Source organism: Manis pentadactyla, chromosome 15, assembly GCF_030020395.1.
Source record: "Manis pentadactyla isolate mManPen7 chromosome 15, mManPen7.hap1, whole genome shotgun sequence".
Taxonomy (NCBI): Eukaryota; Metazoa; Chordata; class Mammalia; order Pholidota; family Manidae; genus Manis; species Manis pentadactyla.
Window position 1 is genome coordinate 10,325,400 of NC_080033.1, and position 20,328 is coordinate 10,345,727.

Sequence of the window (20,328 nt, forward strand, 5' to 3'; positions counted from 1 at the left end):
GGTCCTTCTCTAACATGAGAGGGTCTGATTCCCTTCCCCTACCCTGTTCTGATCTCATAATCCCATCCCCAGGCAAACTGGGGCTGCCCTCACTCTAACTTTCAATGACCGAGATTCCACGACTCCCAGGCTCCTGCCAGGCTAAATTCCGGGTGGTGTGAGTCACCCAGCCATGTGTGCCAACACGGGACACGGCCGCCCACACCCCGTCCAGAAGCAAGCATGACACATGCACCACTTCTCTCTCCCCACTGATATATTTGATAATTGTCCAGAACCAGAGATGGCACCAGCCGGGGGTGACGGGGAGTAAAAAACAGCTGGGAGGGGGCTGGGAGACAGGGGTGAGGAGGGGGCTGGGAGGGGGCTGGGAGGGGCTGGGAGGCAGGGGGACGAGGGGGACAGAAGAGAGGAGAGAGGCGGGGCTGGGGCGGGGAGAGAAGCCAGCCAGCGGGGGAGAGGGAGGCAGGAGGTAACTTGAGGGGATAGGGGCTGCACTGGGGCCAACGGGGAGAGAAGGCCCCCCCCAGAATACAAAATGGGGGGCCTGGAGGAGGCTGTCCTGGGCTTGGGGGGCAGGGAAGAGATGGGCGACGTGGGCGCTGAGGTCAGTAGTAGGTTTCCTTCTCCACCCAACCTGGAGAGGCAAGGATGAAAGAGACAGAGAGATGGGCAGGGAGAGACAGAGAGAGACAGCGGCCCAGAGACGCCAAAAGGGACAGAGACACAGACCCGTGGCAAGACCAGAGAGACGGGAGGAGAGAGGGGAGGCAGCACAGAGGGGAGGTGGGAGGGGGGGAGACAGAGAGGTGAGCTGCGCCCAAGTGTCCACAGGGCTCCTCCCTGGCCCTCCAGCCACCCCGTCCTGTTCCCCCAGCCACCCCCTCCAGCCCCTGGGGCCCCTCACCCCCGGGGTTCCTGCGCAGGATGAGTTTGCGGATTTCGTCGTAGACAAAGATGAGGAAACTGTAGGGGAAGGCACAGAACCACCAGCTGGGCCTGCAGAGAGAGCAGGGGGGTGAGGGTGGGGGCCAGTGGGGGCCACGGGGCAGGGGGCATGAGGGTGGGGGCCAGTGGGGGCCACAGGGCAGGGCCTCGGGGCAGGGGGGCATGAGGGTGGGGGCCCGTGGGAGCCACAGGGCAGGGCCTGGGGCAGGGGGCGTGAGGGTGGGGGCCAGTGGGGGCCAAGGGGCAGGGCCTCAGAGGACAGGAGGGGCCACCCTAGGGGATTCTCCCTTGATCCTTCACGCCCACAGGTGAGGGGTGCCCTGGCCCTGGCTGTGGGCCGGGGTCTGCAGACTCCCCCACTGTGAGGATGTCCCAAGGCGGAAGGCTCAGTGGCACCAGAACCGGGATGGCAGTGGGGGTCCAGAGAGCCACCAGGAGAGATGGGGCCTGCGACGGGGCTGAGGCGTCGGGGCGACGCGGAGGTGCTGCGGGGAGGGTCCCTCGGAGGCCCCGGGCTGGTGGTGGGAGAGGCAAGGGGCACTCACTTGAGAGGGTACATGCGGAGGGCCACATCCATGCCGGGACAGTAGGACAGGAAGGCAGCAAGGGCTGTCTCCTCGAACAACCCGAAGATCAGGATCTTGTTCCTGGAGGCACAGGCAGGCTGGACCCAGAGAACCTGACCCATACCCCCACCCCACAGAGACAGGGACGACAAAGGGAGGCGGGACACAGACGAGCAGGTGCACGGAGGTAGAAACAAAAAGAGGAAGGCAGACAGATACAGGAGCATGGCAGACAGACAGACAGCAGAGGTATAAAAAGACAATGCAGGTTTGGAGAGGGGCACGGGGACACACTCCCCACACACAGAGGGAACCCGAGACGTGACCACAGGAGAGAAAGTCAACTCAGAGGCAAAAGCCGAAACACAGAGCACAGGGGGGAGGCACAGACACACGCACGGGGCAGATCGCAGTGCGTGCGCCCTCACTTCATGCCCTGCTGGAAGACGGAGTTCCTGCGGGTCTTGCAGATGATCAGGTCGGCCCACTGGACGACGACTATGCTCACGAAGAAGGCCGTGTGGCATGTGAACTCCACCACCTTCCGCTGCTCATAGGTCTGCAAGAGTGCCAGGGGTGGTGGGCGCCGTCAGCATGCACAGCCCCGCTGCCCCTGGGCTCCCGGTCTGCACCCCTGTGTGGGGTCCCAGGGCAAAGCGGGGACTCCATCCAGGTGGGGCAGGAAGAGTCGGGAGATGTACAAGGAAGGGCAGAGGTTAGTGGTGACCTCCATCGTCAGCAGGGGCCCTGTGGGGCTCCCGAAGGGACAGACGCCAGCTGGGGTTTAAAGGGAAGAGGGAGGCCAAGGCATCTTGCCTGGTGGGACAGAGAGCATGGCCAGGGGACATCAGGAGGATGATGGGCTGCGCCAAGAGCACCAGGGGTCTTGATGCCACCCCGGGGGCAGCGGGCCGTGGCAGGAAGCAGCCCTGGGTGGCTGCCCTGCGCGCCTCCTGAGGCCAGGACGCACCCACTGCTGCCCGTAGCTGTCCTCCAGGTCATTGACAGTGCGGTCGTCCCAGTTCAGCCGGATGCCCACCAGGTTGCTGGGCAGGAAGCCGTTTTCTGCCAGGATCACAAAGTAGGAGAAGAAGCCACCCAGAGCCTGGATCATTCCTGGGGGAGGAGACCAGGTGTGAGGAGAGGCGCAGGGGCCCGGCCAGCAGCCTGGTGCAGCTCTGAGGCCCCTAGACTCCCCGCGCAGGAGCACAGGGGGTTACTGCAGTCCTCTCGCCGGAGCAGCATCCGGGACTGGGTGCCCAGGGGGCAGGCTGAGGGGGCTACCTGGCAGTGAGCATCTGAGCTGGGCCGCCTGGGACAGGAACCTCGGGGAGGGGGCTCTCTGAAGAGGGGTGACCCAGAGGCTCCCCCCCACCTGACTCAGGCCACCTGAACATCAGAAAATCCCTAGGTGTGATTCTGAAGCCCCCCTTACTCCATGCAGGAATGAGCTCCCCAGGCTCCGTCAGGAAGCCTCTGTTTCCTGGGTTACTCCCAGCATCAGTGGGGTGAGGGGGTTAAGCGCCTCTAAGGCTCTGCACACATCCGCTGAAGCAGCAGGTTGAGAAGGAGGCAGAGAGGGGTGAGGCTCACTTCTGCCCTCAGGGAGCTCACAGGCTGCTCTTATTGTTCCTATGGTGCCTTGAGCTCCTGAGCGGCCAACCTGGGGCCAACCCTGGTCTGCCATACAGTGTCCCATATGCTGCCCGATGCACCCCCCAGGGCTGTGCTGGGCCCACCTTGGTGCAAGTCGGTCCTTCCAAACCTCCAGCACCAGATCCTACACTTACTCCACTCATCTAATACGAGATTCCTGCATGCCCAGTGTGGGCCCTGGGCAAGCAGCCAAGTATGAGGCGGGGTCCCCAGGTCCTCACCAATCTGCCCATAGGCCATGCTGATGAGCCTCTCATTGACCAGCTTATCAGTGCGTGGATTCCTGGGCTGCCTCTTCATGATGTCGCTCTCAGCAGCCTCATACGCCAGTGAGATGGCAGGTACCTGGGCCGGAGAGGCCAGGTGAGCCGGGGAGTGGGGGACCCCACCCTCCCGGGGCCGCAGGGCAGCTGGGGCTCACCATGTCAGTGCCCAGGTCGATACAGAGGATAGTGATGGTGCCCAGGGGCAGCGGGATGTTAGCCATGATGAACAGCAGGAAGGGGGTGATCTCAGGGATGTTGCTGGTCAGGGTGTAGGCGATGGATTTCTTCAGGTTGTCGAAGATCAGGCGGCCTGCAGCAGGGGCACGCTCAGACCCGGGCCAACCCGGCCCTTTGCCTCTTCCCTGCCCAGTCCCTGAGTTCTTTCTTTTTTTTATTTTGGTATCATTAATCTACAATTACATGAGCGACATTATGGTTACTAGACTTCCCCTATTATCAAGTCCCCCCACATACCCCACCCATTACAGTCACTGTCCATCAGCGTAGTAAGATGCTGTAGAGTTACTACTTGTCTTCTCTGTGTTGTACAGCCCTCCCCGTGCCCCCCTCTACATTATGTCTGCTAATCGTAATGCCCCTTTCCCCCCTTGTCCCTCCCTTCCCACCCCCTGAGTTCTTTCTGATCCATCCTACCTGCCTGCCTTTCCACACAAATGACCAACCATATCACCCTTGTTCAAACACCCTTGCTCTTGAAATACAACCACTTGGAAGACAGTTTGGCAGTTTCTATTAAAGTCAAACATCCTTCTACCCTATTGACCCAGTAATCCTACTCCTAGAATTATAGCTAAAAGACATGACTATTAATGGCCACCAAAAAGCAAACATAAGAATGTTATCATAGCATTAGTCATAACACCCAAAAACCAGAACGGAGCCCAAGGCCCATCAGCACATGAGTGGGTGAATAAATAGTGGTCCATCCACATAACAGAATACCACTCAGCAAGAAAAAGAAATATACTGCTGACATGCCCAACTTTTTGGATGAATCTCACAGATGTTATGTTGCATGAAAACAGCCAGACACAAAAGCATTCACATCACGGGTTCAAAAACTAATCTATGCTGCTAACAGTCAGGATGGTGGGTATACCCAGGAGGGGATAGACTGGAGGGGACCTGACGGAACCCTAATGGGGAAGCCAGCCTGTTCTCTCTCTTGATGGGGTTCTGGTGGTTGCCTGGGTATGTATGTGTGAAAAAGTCCTTGAGCTGCCCAACTCAATGTACCTATGTCACCTTCTGTGACATTCAACCAGTACGGTGTGTTTAAAATAGAAAGGCACTAAGGATGAACCCACCAGCCCCTCCCTCGTGTGCTGAGAGGCTTGAGCAACAAGATGTGTCTCTAGGAAGGACAGAAAGGCAGGCTCCTGGTGGTATGGATGGTTTGATCGCCTTTGTGAAAAGGTAAGATGCCTGGGTGTTCACACCTGTTATTACTTATCCCTATAACCCACTGGTGTCTCATCTTAAAATATTTATGGGTGAAATATGACTTAAATGTGCTCCAATATAATCTGGTGTGTGTGTAAGGCAAAACAAGATAGGCCATGAGATGATAACTGGTGGAGCTGAGCGATGGTGACACGGGTTCACTGTGCCATTTCTTTGGCCTTTGTGTATACCTGGAATGTCCCCAGTGGGCCTCTTTAAAGTGAGGCCTTTCTCATCCCACTCTATTAGATAGGACCCCTGTTATTATCTATCACAGCACCCTGCTGTGTTCTTAGCACTCGTCACCATGTGTGGTTATGTTTGTTATGTCACAATTTGTTAACTTGTTGAAGGCTGCTTCTCCCAGATCCTTGAGGGCAGGACCGTGTCTGCTCTGCTCGGAGCTGCGTCTCCAGCACTTGGCATGATGCACAAGGAGGAGCACAGTAAATGGACGGTGTGAACGTGTGCATCCGGGAGTGCACAGAAGATGCCTTCAGGGTAAGGAAGGGTTAACTGTGGTGTCCTCTGGGACATAGGAGACAAGGAATAAGGGCATTTATATTGTCACTTTAGGCTCAGCTTGACTGTTTGAATTCTCATTTATCACGCATTATTTTTACATTAGGGACACTTCATATGGGCAAGAGAAACTGGAAACAGCATGAACAGTGCTTATTTCTGGATGGTGAGGTTACGGGTGATTCCAATTTTCTTCTTAACGTCTTTCTGCATTTTCCATAATTATCATGAATTACTTTTATGCTCAGAATAAAATTAAATGTGAACAAGCCCCATCTGTGGCAGCATCAAGGCCCATCAGGAGGCAGTGTCTGGCGGCTCTGAGGCCTGGGCTCCTCCGGGAGTGCCCGCATCACACACCGGGTCTGGCCTCCCCCGGGCTCCTTCACACAGCCTCGCCGCTGCACGGGCTGCTGCCCCCACCTGCAGCTCCCTTCCTGGTACTGCTCTATGTGAAATGCCAGCATGGCCCTCAGATTTGGCACAGAGGTCTCTGTCCACTCTGGGAAGCTTCTTTGATCTCTGACCCCAGACCGGTGAGGGGGCTCCTGAGGGACACCCAGGGTCCTCTGCTTCCATGTGGTTACACTTATGGGTATTTAAAAAATGCTTCCAAATCTGCCTCGCCCACCAGAATGGGCCTGTGTTGGGCGTGTTTGGACCCAGAAGTGTGTCAGCTCAGTCCCGCCCTTAGAGTGCTCCCCAGCCTCACAGGGCAAAGGGCAAGCTCAGGCTCCACTGGGGCCCGGCCGTGGGGTCTCCCTGCCCTGCACGCTCCTGTAGCCCTGGTCTGTTTACCTTTCCCTGCTCTGGCCTCATGCAGGGACCCCCTGGTCAACTCACCCTCCTCCACGCCTGTCACAATGGAGGCAAAGTTGTCGTCCAGCAGAATCATGTCAGCTGCCTGCTTGGAGACATCAGAGCCAGCAATGCCCATGGCCACCCCGATGTCAGCCTTCTTCAGAGCAGGTGAGTCGTTCACACCATCCCCAGTCACAGCCACGATTGCTCCCTGGAGGGAGGAAGGTGAGGATGCAGCCCGGAGGCCTCGGCCCCTCCTCCCAGAGACCCCAGCCCCAGCCCACCTGTCTCTGACAGCCCTCCACAATGATGAGCTTCTGCTGGGGAGACGTGCGGGCGAAGACGATCTCAGTGTGATTCTGCAGGATCTCGTCGATTTGCTCAGAGGTGAAGTCCTTGAGGTCGGTGCCGTGGATCACACAGGCCTTGGCGTCCCTGGGAAGAGTGAGAGTGGTCAGGACGTGTGGGGCCTGGTGCAACGACTGACGGCCAGACAGCCAGGCAGGCCAGACCCACCACACGAGAGGCTGAGGACCGGGCTCTGGAACTGAGGCTCAGGTTGGCTAACGGACCTGCCCAAGGTCACACAGCCCCCATGAGTGGCAAAGCTGGGATGTGGCCCTACGCCAGGCTGCCCGCCCTCATGCATGGAGGAGGGACAGGAGCCAGGCGCTGAGTCAACAGGGGAGACCCAGAGGGAGGCTGGGAGGGGAAGGGCCCCAAGCGGGCCGAGCCGGGCTCACCGAGGGTTGACCTGGCTGACAGGAATGTTGAGTCGGGCAGCGATGTCCTCCACAGTCTCATTGCCCTCGGAGATGATGCCCACGCCCTTGGCAATGGCCTTTGCCGTGATGGGGTGGTCGCCCGTGACCATGATGACCTGCGGGCATGGTGTTCGGATGCTCCAGCCCCGCCGCCGCCCCAGCCCTGGCCCTGCCTCCCCCAGCCACGCCCAGCCGCACCTTGATGCCTGCGCTGCGGCACTTGCCCACGGCATCAGGGACGGCTGCCCGCGGAGGGTCGATCATGGACATGAGGCCCACAAAGCAGAGGTTGTCCGTGGTGAAGTTCACATCATCACAGTCGAAGGCAAAGCCCTTGGGGAACTGCTCCTCGGGCAGGTAGTAATGGCAGAAACCTGGTGGCGGGAACAGGGTGGGGAGTGAGGGCTGCAGCCTTGGACTTCTGTGCCTCCCACCCCACAGCGCTCCGCTGTCAATCTCCCAGTCTGCCAGTCAAACATTCATTTCCTAAAGATGCTGTCCCCGCTCATTCTTTCACTCATTCACAGTGCATTCTGGGAGGCTGTATTCTGAGCCAAGCTTTGAGCAGCATCACATCCCTCCTTAGCCTCAAGGAGCTCCCAGAGCTGCCCCAGCTCGGCCCCACCCACGGTGCATACCAAGCACGCGCTCCCCCAGGCCGCCAAGCTCGAGGTAGGCGTTCTGGAAGGCCTCCTTCATCTCCTCATCCAGTGGCTGCTCCTTGCCCTGCAGCAGGATGGTGGAGCAGCGGTCCAGGATACGCTCGGGTGCGCCCTTCATCACCAGCAGGTACCGGTTGTCATTGGGATCCTCTGTCTCATGAATGGATAGCTGTGGGCAGAGCAGAGGGCGGGCATGCCTGAGCCCTGCAGGGACCTGGAGGCTGCCCGCATCCGGCTGGGCAAGGGGACCACCCCCACCCCAGCACAGAGCCATGGGGGCCAGGACAGACCACTGCTGGGGTCCCCAGGAAGCACTGCCCAAATCTCTCTACCCAAGAGATCCTCACCTGTTCCTGGACACTCTCGGAGGGATCTTTGCTCACCCGTGCCTGTCTGTCTGTCCATTTTGCAGGTATTCTGTCTCACAGGAATCCTGGCTGCCTTAGGTTATGTGCCCCTCTCCCTGCCTCGCCCCAGTAACCTCTCAACCACATCTGCCCCATCACTGATACAGTCAGCTCACCTCTGAAATACACCCAGATTCTGGGTGTATCTTCTTGCTGGCCTCCTGGCCCCATCTGGCTGCCACCATCTCAGATAGAATATTGCAGCAGCCTCACAGGGACACCCCATTTCTGCCCTCCCAACCTCACGCTACTTCTTCCCCACTGCCTTTAGGAGGGTCCTTTAAAAAATGTGAGTCAGTGGGAAATGGAGCAGCCACTTCGGAAAACCCCCTGGCAGTTCCCTCAAAGGTTAAACTTACAGTCCCCATATGACCCAGCCGTTCCCAGGTATACACCCAAGAGACATGCAAACTATATCCACACAAGAACTTGTCCGCTAGTGTCCACAGCAGCCCATTCACAGGAGCCAAAAGGTGCAGACGACTCAAAGGGCCACCAACAGATGAATGGAAAAACAAAACGTGGACTATCACACCATGCCCCACACCCCACCCAGCCACGAGAAGGCCTGAAGTGCCAGTCCACGCCACACAGCGGATAAACCTTGAAAACATTGCAGTGAGTAAAAGAAGCCAGACATAGAAGCCACGTATTATATGATTTCATTACTATGCAATGCTCAGAATAGACAAGTACATAGACACAGAAAGTAAATTAGTGCTTGCTGAGGGCCGAGGAGTGTGAGGTTTCATTCTGAGGTGATGAAATGTTCTAAAATTGACTGCCGATGACTGCACACAGCTGTGAATATACTAAAACTATTGAATTATGCAGTTTAAATGGGTGATCTACAGTATTTGAATTATGTCTCAATAAAGTTCTTTAAGAAAGGTGAGTCAGGTCCTATCTCTTCTCTGCTGGGAGCCCTCCTGTGGCTCATGTCCCCCTCCAGAGCCACACCCGAGTCCTCTCCATGGCCCACGAGCCCAGCACCTGCTGCCCTCACCTCCCACCACACTCCCTGCTCACTGCTCCACAACACAGGCTTCCTGGCCTCCACTCAGACACATCAGTACACTCCTGCCCCTGGGCCTTTGCGCATGCTGTGCCCGCTGCCTGGAACACTCCTCCTGAGGGCACCTGCAGGGCTCGCTCCCGCAGCATGATGACCTGCCCACATAGTCTGCGTTTCCCCATGCCTTTCTCATTGTCTGTTTTCTAGCACTACAGTGTAAGTTCCATGACAGGAGGGACTTCACTGCTCCCCTCACTGCTGTATGTACCCCAACACCCAAAACATGTGGCTGACATGTGGTGGCTGCTCAAAAAAAAAGTTTGTTGAATGAACGAAAGAGATCTCTAGTGGGCTTCCACTCTGCTGCAGGCACATCTTTTCTCCTCTGCCTCCCACTCCGGCAGAGACCGTGCTCTTACCCTGGGATCTGCGTGTTCCTCTCACTAGCTGGATACTATCATTCCCATTTTATAGATGGGGAAACTGAGGCTCTGGGAAGATTAGTAACTTGCCCACAGCAGAAGGGCAGTGGCACAGAGGTGATTGCTAAGGGGCATCATGGAAGAACTGAGGTCCAGGCTGTTCTCCCAGGGAGCCCAGAATACCTGGTATTTGTTGGTGGAGTTGAAGGGAATTTCAGCTACTTTCTTGTTCCGTTCGCGCATCAGCTTCACGGAGCCGGAGGACAACTCAATGCACTTGAGCAGCGCAGACTCAGAGGCATCCCCGGCCACATCCCTCTGGGGAAGAGAGGCCGGTCAGAGCAGAGCCGCGGGGGCTGGGCTCCAGCGAGGCCAAGGTGAGCAGGAGGCCGGGCCCACCTTGAGCACAGGGATGTTGTCCTGACCACCCTTGAAGACGGCACGGTTGCAGAGTCCGGCGATGTGGGACAGGGCCACCCAGGTGTGCGAGCTCTTGTCGAACGAGGTCCCTGAAGGAGGCGCGTGTCAAGGCTGGGGTGCCCTGGGGCCAGGCCCCCTTGACTCCCCACCAGGCCCCACGCTCACCTGACTGGTCCTCGGTGGTGTCTGCCTCATGGATCTGGTTGTCAAACCACATGTGGGCGACCGTCATACGGTTCTGGGTAAGGGTCCCGGTCTTGTCAGAGCAGATGGTGGACGTGGAGCCCAGGGTCTCTACAGCCTCCAGGTTTTTCACCAGGCAGTTCTTCCGAGCCATGCGCTTGGCAGTCAGCGTCAGGCACACCTGGGGGCAGGCAAGTTACAGGCAGAGCTGGGTGGCAGGTTGCACCAGCAACCTGAGTGCCAACAAGCCAACTGCCCAGTCCAGGAAGAATCCGGGGTGGCCTGCAGAAGACAAGGGTGTCACCCAGCAAGTCCAGCAAATCTACCCCATGGAACAGAACAACAGAAATGGGCTCAGATGCACCCCAAAAGACTGGAATGTTCATGGCAGCACTTATTCCAAACCGAGGACAGCCCAGGTGTGCACTAACGGCAGAAGGGATAGGTAAATTGTAGAGTAGAACACGGAAGACTTTAACAACCTCCTGCTGCCTGAGGCCCTGCAGCTGCACGGATGAGGTTCAAAGACACAACGTTCAGCAAAAAAGCAGAAGCAAGCTCACACTGAGTTAGTCTGCTGATAGGAAGGATGACAGCCATGCTATTAGAAGCCCAGATAGGGGGTACCCTTAGGCTGGGGAGTAGGGGCTGAATGAGGTCTCGAGGGGGCTTCTGGGAAACTCAGTCTGGGTGTGGCTGGCACGGCTGTGTTCAGTGGGTGTGGCTCGCTGGGCTGTGCATTCACATGGGCAACCTTTGGTGTGTATGTTATCTGCCAAGAAAAGCCTTCCACCTAAAGCAGCTTTGAATATGCTAATGTGGAAAACTTTGCAGGCTATATTAGGCAAAAGAATGGTAGGACAGTCCTTTCCATGCACCCTGAAAACAACATTTAACACACGTGGCACTGTGCCCACACCTCAGGAGGAGAGCAGAGCACATGCTTCTGCAGTAAGGCTGACCGCTGGGCAGCGGGGAGGCGGGGGGGGGGTCCTTTATTTTATTTTTTAACTACTTTAACATATTTTTTAGCCTTTTTCCTAGAAGGGTGTACTTCTTGATTTTGTAAGTTAACTTAAAAAGTGACAGGAATGTTAGCCTTTTCTGTCTCGGTGTGGTTCTCCAGGTTTTTGTCTTGTTAATGAGGCTCTGGGTCCCAGACCCGCCTCATCTAAAATCTTGGAGCCTCAGCCCTCGATGCCCACGTTACCTGCACCAAGAACACTGCAGCCAGGCCTGCAGACCCAGGGGCCTGGGTCTTACCGTGACAGTGGCCAGCAGGCCCTCTGGGACATTGGCCACAATGATGCCGATGAGGAAGATGACAGCCTCCAGCCAGGTGTACCCGAGGATGAGGGAGAGTACAAAGAAGGAGACACCCAGGAAGACAGCCACGCCAGTGATGAGCTGGATGAAGTGCTCGATCTCCACGGCGATGGGCGTCTTGCCCACCTCCAGCCCCGAAGCCAGGGTGGCGATGCGGCCCATGACAGTGCGGTCACCCGTGGCCACCACCACGCCCCGGGCTGTGCCTGTGGGGCCAGGGGGAGTTAGGCTGAAGCGGGGGTGGGGGTTCAGGGGGACCCCGAACAGCCCTGCCCCAACCTGGGTGCCCCCACCTGCCCTGCCTCACCTTCCACACAGTTGGTGGAAAAGAAGGTGATGTTCCGAGTCTCCAAGGGGTTGTCGTGTGTGCAGTCGGGAGAGCGGGTCTGGGGTTCTGATTCGCCGGTGAGGGAGGAGTTGTCCACCTGGGAGCAGGGTGCAGAGGAGAGAGGGCTCAGCCCTGTGCCTGGGATCTGCCCCTGCATTTGTCCCGAGGAGTGTGGGCTGAACCCTGTACCCCTGGAGGTCACCCCTGGGTGCCTGGGCGGGTGAGTGGTATCTGGGAGGCCAGAGGTTTGGCTCTTGTAGGTGGGGAGGGTGCACGGTTTCTTGTCAAGGCCTAAGGTACTTGTGGATCTAAAGGGTGGAGTCTGGGGACCTGGGTTCCTGGGTCTGAGGGAGGAGGGGCTGGGGGGCTGGGCTCCTGGGTCTGGGGGAGGAGGCGCTGGGGTCTGGACTCCTGAGCCACTCCAGGAAGGGCAGAGCTGGGCCCCAGACCCCAGGCTCACCTTGCAGCCATGGGCTGAGATGATTCGTAGATCAGCCGGGACTCGGTCTCCACCCTTGATCTCCACCAGATCTCCAACCACCACCTCCTCAGCATTCACCTGCATCTTCTCACCTTCCCGGATCACCAGGGCTTGCTGGGGACAGGATGGAGAGGAGTCACCTCCCAGCTGTCCCTCCCTGGGGTCGTTTGGCATGGCCCCTGCCCACCTGGCCTCTCCCTGGCACCCCTCACCTGGGGAACCATGTTCTTGAAGGACTCCATGATCTTGGAGCTCTTGGCCTCCTGGTAGTAGGAGAAGCAGCCGGTGATGATGACCACGGCCGCCAGCACAATGCCCAGGTACAGCTGTGGGGAGACACAGGGTCACTGTCCGCCCAGAGCTGCCTCCCACCAGCGCCACCTGGAGGTTTGTGGAATCTGGGAAGGAAGCTTTAAGTCAATGCAGCAGGTGTCGGTGTCTGACCCCAGGTTGTGTCCATCTGAGGGTCTGTGTGTCTGAGTCGGCCTTGTCTGTATGTCCGTCTGCTTATCCGTGTCTGAGTCTCTAGATCCATCCATCTCTCTGTTTTTTCTGTCTCTCTGTCTGTGTTAGAGAATATGAATGTTTGCTATGGTCCATGTGTCTGTCTGCACACCTGGCTTTAAATTTATGGGACTGTTTGAGTCTCTGTATGTGGATCTGTCTCTTTCTGTCTTTGTTGGTCTGCCTAGGTCTGAGACTCTGTGTCTGTCTGCCTGTTTAGACTTTATTTCTGAGAATACTGTCTGTCTGTGCTTATTTCTTTTATCTCTCTGTCACCGGGTTATGCACACTGAGTTCCTGTGTCTGTGTCTGTCGGTGCCTGTGTGCTGTGCTGGGGGTCTGTGCTTGAATCTCTATTCAAGTGTGACCATCTGCATGACTGTCTGCACTGACTCTTTGCACACGTGCATGCGTGCATGTGAGGATCTCTGCGTAGTCAGTGTGAGAGACTGTATTTACAGGCATTGGGACCGTGTACCCATGAGTGTCCCCTGTGTTGAGTGGATGGGTCCTGACAGATCAGCAGGTGGGTATGCCTGGGTCTCCCATGAGCACACTCACTCTGGGTTTCTCACTCACACTTTCAGGCCATGACCACCTGGTGGTCTGTCCCCAGGGCCACTGAAGTCTTGGAATGGAGCTCCAGCCCACATGTCCTGCTGTGTGACCTTGGACAGGTTACTTGGCCTTTCTGAGCCTCAGTTTTCCTTCTACCTTCTCTGCTCCTCTCATGGGTGAGTGTTAACGTTAGATAAGAAGTTGGAGAGTGGCTTTGAAAAGTCTAAAGGGAGGGGTAGAAGTGTGTCCCTAAATAACGGGCCCTTGCTTGGGGCAGTGGAGGGCACTCACGTTGTCGCCAGAAGGATCATCCTCAGTGCCTGCCTGGATGCCATAGGCCAGGAAGCACAGGATGGCCCCAATCCACAGCAGGATTGAGAACCCCCCAAAGAGCTGTCGGCAGAACTTGACCCACTCTGGGGTGGTAGGCGGCGGCGTGAGTGCGTTGGGCCCATCCCGGGCCAGGATCTCCTGGGCTTTGCTGTGGGTCAGACCCTGGGGGACACACGACGCACACAGGAACTTTCTTGAGCAACTCTGGCACCCCAACACTTCATGAGTGCCCCCAGGCACCCCGGAGAGCATAGCCCCCAGGCACTCCTCCCCCAGGGCCTCCTCCCGGAGGCCAGCCGCACCTGCACGCAGTCTGTGTTGTACTTCCGGCAGACCTCTTCCACTGACATCTTGTGCTCTGTCTGAGGAACAGGGGTTTGGGGGGAGGTGTGTCAGTGTCCACGCCGAGCAGGGGTGGGGCAGGCCTACCCAGAGGGTGAGGGGGCGCAGAGGGTGGGCCTTACCATAGCCACTTCCTTCTTGAGGTCGTCCAGGTCCCGGCGGTCCTTGGTGCCCTTGCTCTTCTTGGGCGAACCCTTGTCATCTTTCTTGTCCTGCGAGGTGGCGACACGATAGCTGTCAGAGCCACCAGACTGCGGGCGACAAGGGGTTACAGGGGGACAGCGGCCCTCCACGCCGCATCTGTGCACGGCCTCTCAGCGTAGCGGATGGCGATGGCTCGGGGGCTCTCAGTCTGCCTCTCTGGGCTCATCTGCGCCCCCCTGTGTCTGCCCTGTGTCTCTGGGTGACTTTCCTTTCTGGCTTTCGGTGTCTCTCAGAACCTGTGAGTCTCACCTCTTCCAACTGGCCTCACCGGCTCTGGCTCCATGTCCCTCTTGGTCTCTGTCCACGAGGATCTCCGTCTGGGTCTGTCTGGGCTTCTCTCCCTGTTTTGTGCCATCTTTGTGGGTCTCTCCCTTCAGTCTTTCTATGTCTTTTGATCTCTTTCTGTGTCTTTCTCCCTGTCCCTGGGTCTGTCCAACCTCCCTAACTGTCTGTTGCTATGCCTGTCTGTCTTTCTTTCTATATATATCTTTTTCTGTCTGTTTAGCTCTCTTAATCTGCCTCTCCAGGTCTCTGTCTGTGCCTCTCTGTCTCACTGTTCTGTTTTGTCTCTATCTCCCTCTCCCTCTTTATCTCTCCATCTCTATCTCTCTGAGACTGTCTCTCTCCCTGATCTCTCTCTCTCTCTCATCACTTCATGTTGTCTGTCCTTCTCTCTCTCTGAGTCTGTGTGTCTCTATGATTTTGTCTCTCTCTGATCTCTGGCTCTTTATATCTCTCTGTCTCAGACAATGTCTGTCTCTGCCTCTTGAATTCTCTTTCCCTGAGTCTGTCTCTCTGAGTTCTCTCTGGGGTCCTATCTCTTTCCACGTCGATGTGTTGGGATCTCAGAATATCTCTACGTGCCCACACGTTCTGCCTCCTGTCTTCCTCCAGCTTTATCTCTGCCTCTCTCTGTCACTGTGTGTGCCTTTACCTCCCAGGCTGTCTCCTACTCTGTAAGGCTTGGTGTGTCTCTTCCCACTTGTCCCTCCTGCTTTAACTATCTTGCCCATCTCTCCCCATCTCCCTCTGTAATCCTCCTGTCTTCCCTGTGTCTGTGCTCCAGGTCTCCTCCATCTGGCTCTTTTCCTGGGCCTCTCTCCCCAGCCCCATAGACATCTCAGTCTCTGTCTCTCTAAGGACCTAGCAGATTTTGGGGGACCTGTCAGGAATGGAGAGGAAAGGGCACTCTAGGTGTTGGTCACAGCTGGACCAAAAACCTGGGAGGCAGCCTTCTGTGCAAGGATGGTGGCCTGGCTGGACATATAGCCCGTCCCATGGGCCTGGGACACCCCGGTCCCTGGCAGGCGAGCTTTGGTTCCTGCTGGCCCTCGCTATGACGCCCTTGGGGGCGGGCTTCCATCTTTTGGAGGGGCAGCCGAGGCTTTCCCAAAGCAGGAGGCCCAGATGGGCGCACTGCGGGGCAGGAGTATCTCTGAGGATGGGGGACACGCCTGTCTCACTGCAGAGACACAGGGCAGACGCAGGGAGGCTGGACATGTAGCCCATCCCATGGGCCTTTTAACTGAGGTTAAAATGTCTCCTCATTTTAACCTCATTTTCTCTGTCTCTGTGTCTCTCCATGTCATGGACTCCTGGGGCCTTGACAGATGTAATGTGGGCCCTGGCCTCTCTCCTGGGGGCTGGTGGGAGCCACAGACAGGTTTGAACAGGGGGTGGCATGGTCAGGTCTCTGGGCCACAGACTAAAAGCTGGCTGGAATTTGGGGTACAGAGGAGCAAGAGGCAGAAGCTCCGGGCCTGGCTTCAACTGGATGTGGTGTGAGGGGAAGTGACTGAGGTTCCAGTTTGGGGGCCTGGGCAGATGGGGAAGGCAGTGTCCTCTGAAGCTGGCAGGAGGCGTGAGGGAAGCCAGGTCCTGGTAGAGAGCTGATGACAGATCCTACGGGCCCAGGGCCAAGCCAGGATCCCAGGCTCGGTGCAGCTCAGTGCTAATCCTCTTGTGACCTTGTGGAGGGCTGAGCAGCCTGCTTTCTTCCCCCCAGACCCAAAGGCTGATCCTCGGGGGTACTGCAGCCTGGAGCCTGACAGCCTCTAACAGGGCTCCAGTAGGTGGGAGGGAGGCTGGGCCCCAGGCCAGCCCTGCAGCAGCACTGCGTCTGACACGGAGCAGGAAGGCTTGGGGGACAGTGGGACGCCCCTCCACTCCCCACACCAGGAGCGGTCTCAGCCTCCCAGGAGGGGCAGACCCAGGGATGGAGAATGTGGAGATGTGAGGTTATGGGTCAGTAGAGAAATAACGGGGGAGGTATAAGAGGAGAGAGATGGCAGCCTGGCAGGAGTTGGGGAGAAAACTGTTTGCCCCCGAAACTGCAGGGAAGGCAGGGAGCTGATGATGGAATTCCTATGAGCCCAGGGTGGGCCCTGGGCTCCTGGGTTTGAGGGAGGAGGGGCTGGGGGCCTGGGCTCCTGGGGCTGAGGGAGGAGGGCCTGGGACACCCCGGTCCCTGGCAGGCGAGCTTTGGTTCCTGCTGGCCCTCGCTATGACCAGACGCCCTTGGGGGCGGGCTTCCATCTGTTGGAGGGGGAGCCGAGGCTTTCCCAAAGCAGGAGGCCCAGATGGGCGCACTGCGGGGCAGGAGTATCTCTGAGGGTGGGGGACACGCCTGTCTCACTGCAGCCGCCTCTGCGGCTCCTCGCCATTTTCATTTTCCATGCTTTCCGCCTCCCGTGACGCCCGCCAGCTCACGCAGCCCCCTCCCCCTCTCAGGGTGTCTGGCGCTGTCATCTCTGAGCATCTCTCCCTTGACTTCCCCTTTTGCCCTCTGCCTCCTCTTCCCATCACTGAGGCTAAATTTGGTTTTCTCTGGATAGGAAACTGTCTGTCCCTGGGTCTCCTTATTTAAACCTCAGTTTCTCTGTCTCTGTGTCTCTCCATGTCTATGTCTCTGTCATGTCTCTCTGCCCTGTGTCTCCCCTGTGTCTCTCTTTGTCTCTGTCGTTTTGGAGCATCTCTCTGTCTCTGTCCATTTAACTGTCTTTCCATATGTCTCTGCCTCTTTCCCTACCTCCCATGTCTGAGGTGCCTCCCTTCTCCGGTCCCAACGTGTTTTCCTGAGCCCCCTCCTCCTTCTAGAAGGCAGCTGGCCTCAGCCCGTTCCTCAGTCTGCCCACGGCTTCCGCCTCCCCCCATTCCACTTACCTGGAAGCCATCACTGACTCCCACCTTCCCCCTTCTCTCTCCCAGTCCTCTCTCCACCCGGTTCTTCTCCATCCTCCCTCACCCACCCCAATTCAGAGATCTGCAACCCCACCCCCACCTCCCTCCTGGGCCCATCAGCTTTTATCCGCCATCTTTCTCCCCATCCTTCATATTCCCTCTCCGTTAGCCTCTCCCATCCCTACCCTCTTTCTTCATCCCACCCAGCGCGGCCCACCCGCCTCCCTCCCCTACTCCCGCCCATGGCCCAGCCCCAGACACGCAGGGAGGAATCCAGGGCTGCAGCAGGGGTCAGGTGGTCAGTCAGGGAAGAGGCGGCATCTGCTGGAGAGACTCTCAGACAAGGACACACGGACACGGAGATAAGGGCATGGCCAGGCATGCACAATGCCCCTCTCACCATGCATTTGCACACGTATGCCCTCAGCCAGGCACTCAGTCTCCCTGCCATGGCTATCCCTCTCCTCCCAGACCCCCATGTCTACTCCCCCAGATTAGGGGCTGGACACACTGCAGCGCCAGGCTGTACTGCACTGCGGAGCACCCCCCCTCCCCCAGGCCTGGAAGGAGAAAGAGAGGTCATCTGGTGTTCATCCGGGGGCCTGGACCTGTCCGCACCTGGCCAGGAAAACGGGGGTTTCAACACCCCCAGACACATATACCAGCTTTCAGACACACCCAGACACAGCCACAGACACACACACTTGGGCCACACAATCGCAGGCAGACGTGCTGGCAGGGCCTGACAGCCAAGAGCTCACGCACGCACACATACGACCGAGCCTGCGACCACTCCGTGTCAGGCAAGAGATGCGAGGGCCGGTGCGTGTCCCTGAGAATCCGATACACAAAGACACGGCAACAGGCACCACCGACCCCCGCATGCACCACGGCAACATGCACTCACCCCAGGCGGCCCCGAGCACACACTCAACCAGAGACACAACCACACAGACGGGCCGGGTCAGCCAGCTCACGAGGTCCCGCAGACCCGGCCCCGGAGCCCCCGCCTCCGCAGACACCCAATGCCACTGGTCCCACAATGTCGCACACGCGCCCCACCTGGCCTTCCCGAGCACCTACCCCCATCTTGGCGGCTCCAGGGGAGAGGGGCAGGCGGGCAGGGCGGGGGCCGGGGCAGGGGGCTCAGGGCGGGCTCAGGCGCGGGCTCGGGCCGGGGGCTCTGCAGCGCCCGCGCCTTGGTCCGCGCGTCGGTCCGGCCGGCAGCCCTGTGCACAGTCTGCGGCGGCCGCCGCCTCCGCCTCCTCATATGCCCGCGCCCGTTGGGGGGCCGGAGCCGGCCAATCAGGAGCGCCGCCGCGCTGACGGACGGCCCGCGGCCCCGCCCCCGGTACTGCAGCTGTCCTCCCTTCCCCCCAGCCTCCGCAAAGTGGCGGCGTCGCTGCGAAGGGGGATCGCTGCGGGCGGGGGGATCCCGGAGACCCCGCAGCGAGGAAACTGGAGACCTCCGCAGTGTGCGGTGGCCCCTCCAAGGAGGGGGCCGCTGAGAGGGGAGAGCTCCGAAAATCCCCTCGTTGTAGGGGTGTGTCACCAGGGAGAGGGTGCGCTGCGGGAGGTGGACACCCGGTGGGGGAAAGCCCCGTAACCACCGCAACAACGCAGGGGGACCCGAGCACCTCCTGCCTCAGTGGGGAAAGAGGCCCTGGAGACTGTGCTGGGGAGTGCTGTTCAGGAGGGAAACTGGAGGGGCCCAAGAGGCAAGGAAGACCCCACCATGAGAAGGGGAAGGAGCCCTTAGGCCCCTCACTGTGTGCCCCCCTACTATTGGCAGTTATCCAGTGAGACACACTGCAGAGGCACACAGGAGGTGCATCACAGCCAGAGGACCCACCGAGTGCCACACACATCACCAACACCAGCTAGCCCGGACGTGGGGGGCACACGTACACCACCTCATCACACCACTGCAGCTCCATCACACCCCAGCATGTACCCTCACACATACTATACTGCCCTGCCACAGAACCCCAGAGACTCACCAACATGCAGAAATGAAATGCACACCCATCATACCACAACAGAATCACAATCACAGCCACAAAGGGCCATGTACGTTAAACACACGCTCAGAAGACTACATCATAGACACATACATCACACGCTCCACCGTAGGTGGACTTGAACCATCTCACATGGATACCCACAACGATGTAACCCACGGACCCATGATCCAACACATCCACACCAGCACCATTGCACACTTTCAGGCCTCAGACACCATACGAGCCTTTGAGGACATTGTTGCTCAGTCACACATCATCTCACACTCCTCTCCTCTACATTTGGGCCTGAGCAAAGGGCCACAGGGCAAAATTGCCAGTGTTGCTAATTGTGAATGAGAGACAAAAAGGTTTACACAGACACACAAGGCACAGTAATTCACTGAAGCCGATCACACGGCACCATCCCACACACCCCCTACATATATTGCAGTGCTTCACACACACCTTTGTTGCACCTGCAAACACCCCAGTGCCCCCACCCACACTACACACACATCCCATCTCGGTATGTGTATGCACACACAGACACACAGCCGGCACCCACACTCCAGGGCTGCCACACACTGAAGCCTGAGGAGTCACAGCCTCTCACCCCTAGGGGGCTGCTCTGTAAGGAACACCCCCAGACTCTCCTTGCAGATGGTAGGGGCACAGAGCACGCGAGAGCATGTCCCCATAACCTTCTCAGAATGACGGTACCCTCCCACTTTGGGAATGGAGGTGTGGTGGTGATAGGCAAGGGGCATGGAGTGAGCCTGGTATGGGGAAGGGGAAGGTTAAGGTTAAGGACCTGGTCAGGGAAATGTATGAAAGGCTGAAGGCCAGAGTAAGACACAAAAACAGGGAGACAGAGACAAAGATTCAGAGCCACAGAGGAATGGACAAGGAGACAGGGCCAGAAAGTAGAAGGGAGCAGGGAATCAGGTTCCTTGGCTTCCCCTAGTATCCAGAG

At 58.0% G+C, this 20,328-nt stretch overlaps 1 protein-coding gene across 2 annotated transcripts; it reads right to left on the minus strand.

Annotated features, from left to right (window-relative positions):
• Nucleotides 1-238: 238 nt before the first annotated feature.
• ATP1A3 (ATPase Na+/K+ transporting subunit alpha 3) lies at nucleotides 239-18,591 on the minus strand. 2 transcript variants are annotated; one of them, XM_036896513.2, is made up of 23 exons: nucleotides 18,415-18,591; nucleotides 14,091-14,180; nucleotides 13,929-13,988; nucleotides 13,585-13,788; nucleotides 12,444-12,557; nucleotides 12,211-12,345; nucleotides 11,730-11,847; nucleotides 11,360-11,628; nucleotides 10,079-10,277; nucleotides 9,893-10,002; nucleotides 9,677-9,811; nucleotides 7,626-7,818; nucleotides 7,186-7,361; nucleotides 6,967-7,103; nucleotides 6,508-6,658; nucleotides 6,266-6,434; nucleotides 3,592-3,746; nucleotides 3,392-3,515; nucleotides 2,485-2,630; nucleotides 1,943-2,073; nucleotides 1,494-1,595; nucleotides 908-999; nucleotides 239-637 (listed from the first exon to the last, which is right to left on the minus strand). In XM_036896513.2, the coding sequence occupies exons 1-23, from the start codon at nucleotides 18,439-18,441 to the stop codon at nucleotides 609-611; spliced, it is 3,066 nt and encodes a 1,021-aa protein (XP_036752408.1). In that variant the 5' UTR covers nucleotides 18,442-18,591; the 3' UTR covers nucleotides 239-608. The 2 variants fall into 2 exon arrangements, with proteins under 2 accessions (XP_036752408.1, XP_036752409.1); XM_036896514.2 differs by having other exon boundaries at nucleotides 18,436-18,590.
• Nucleotides 18,592-20,328: the final 1,737 nt, after the last annotated feature.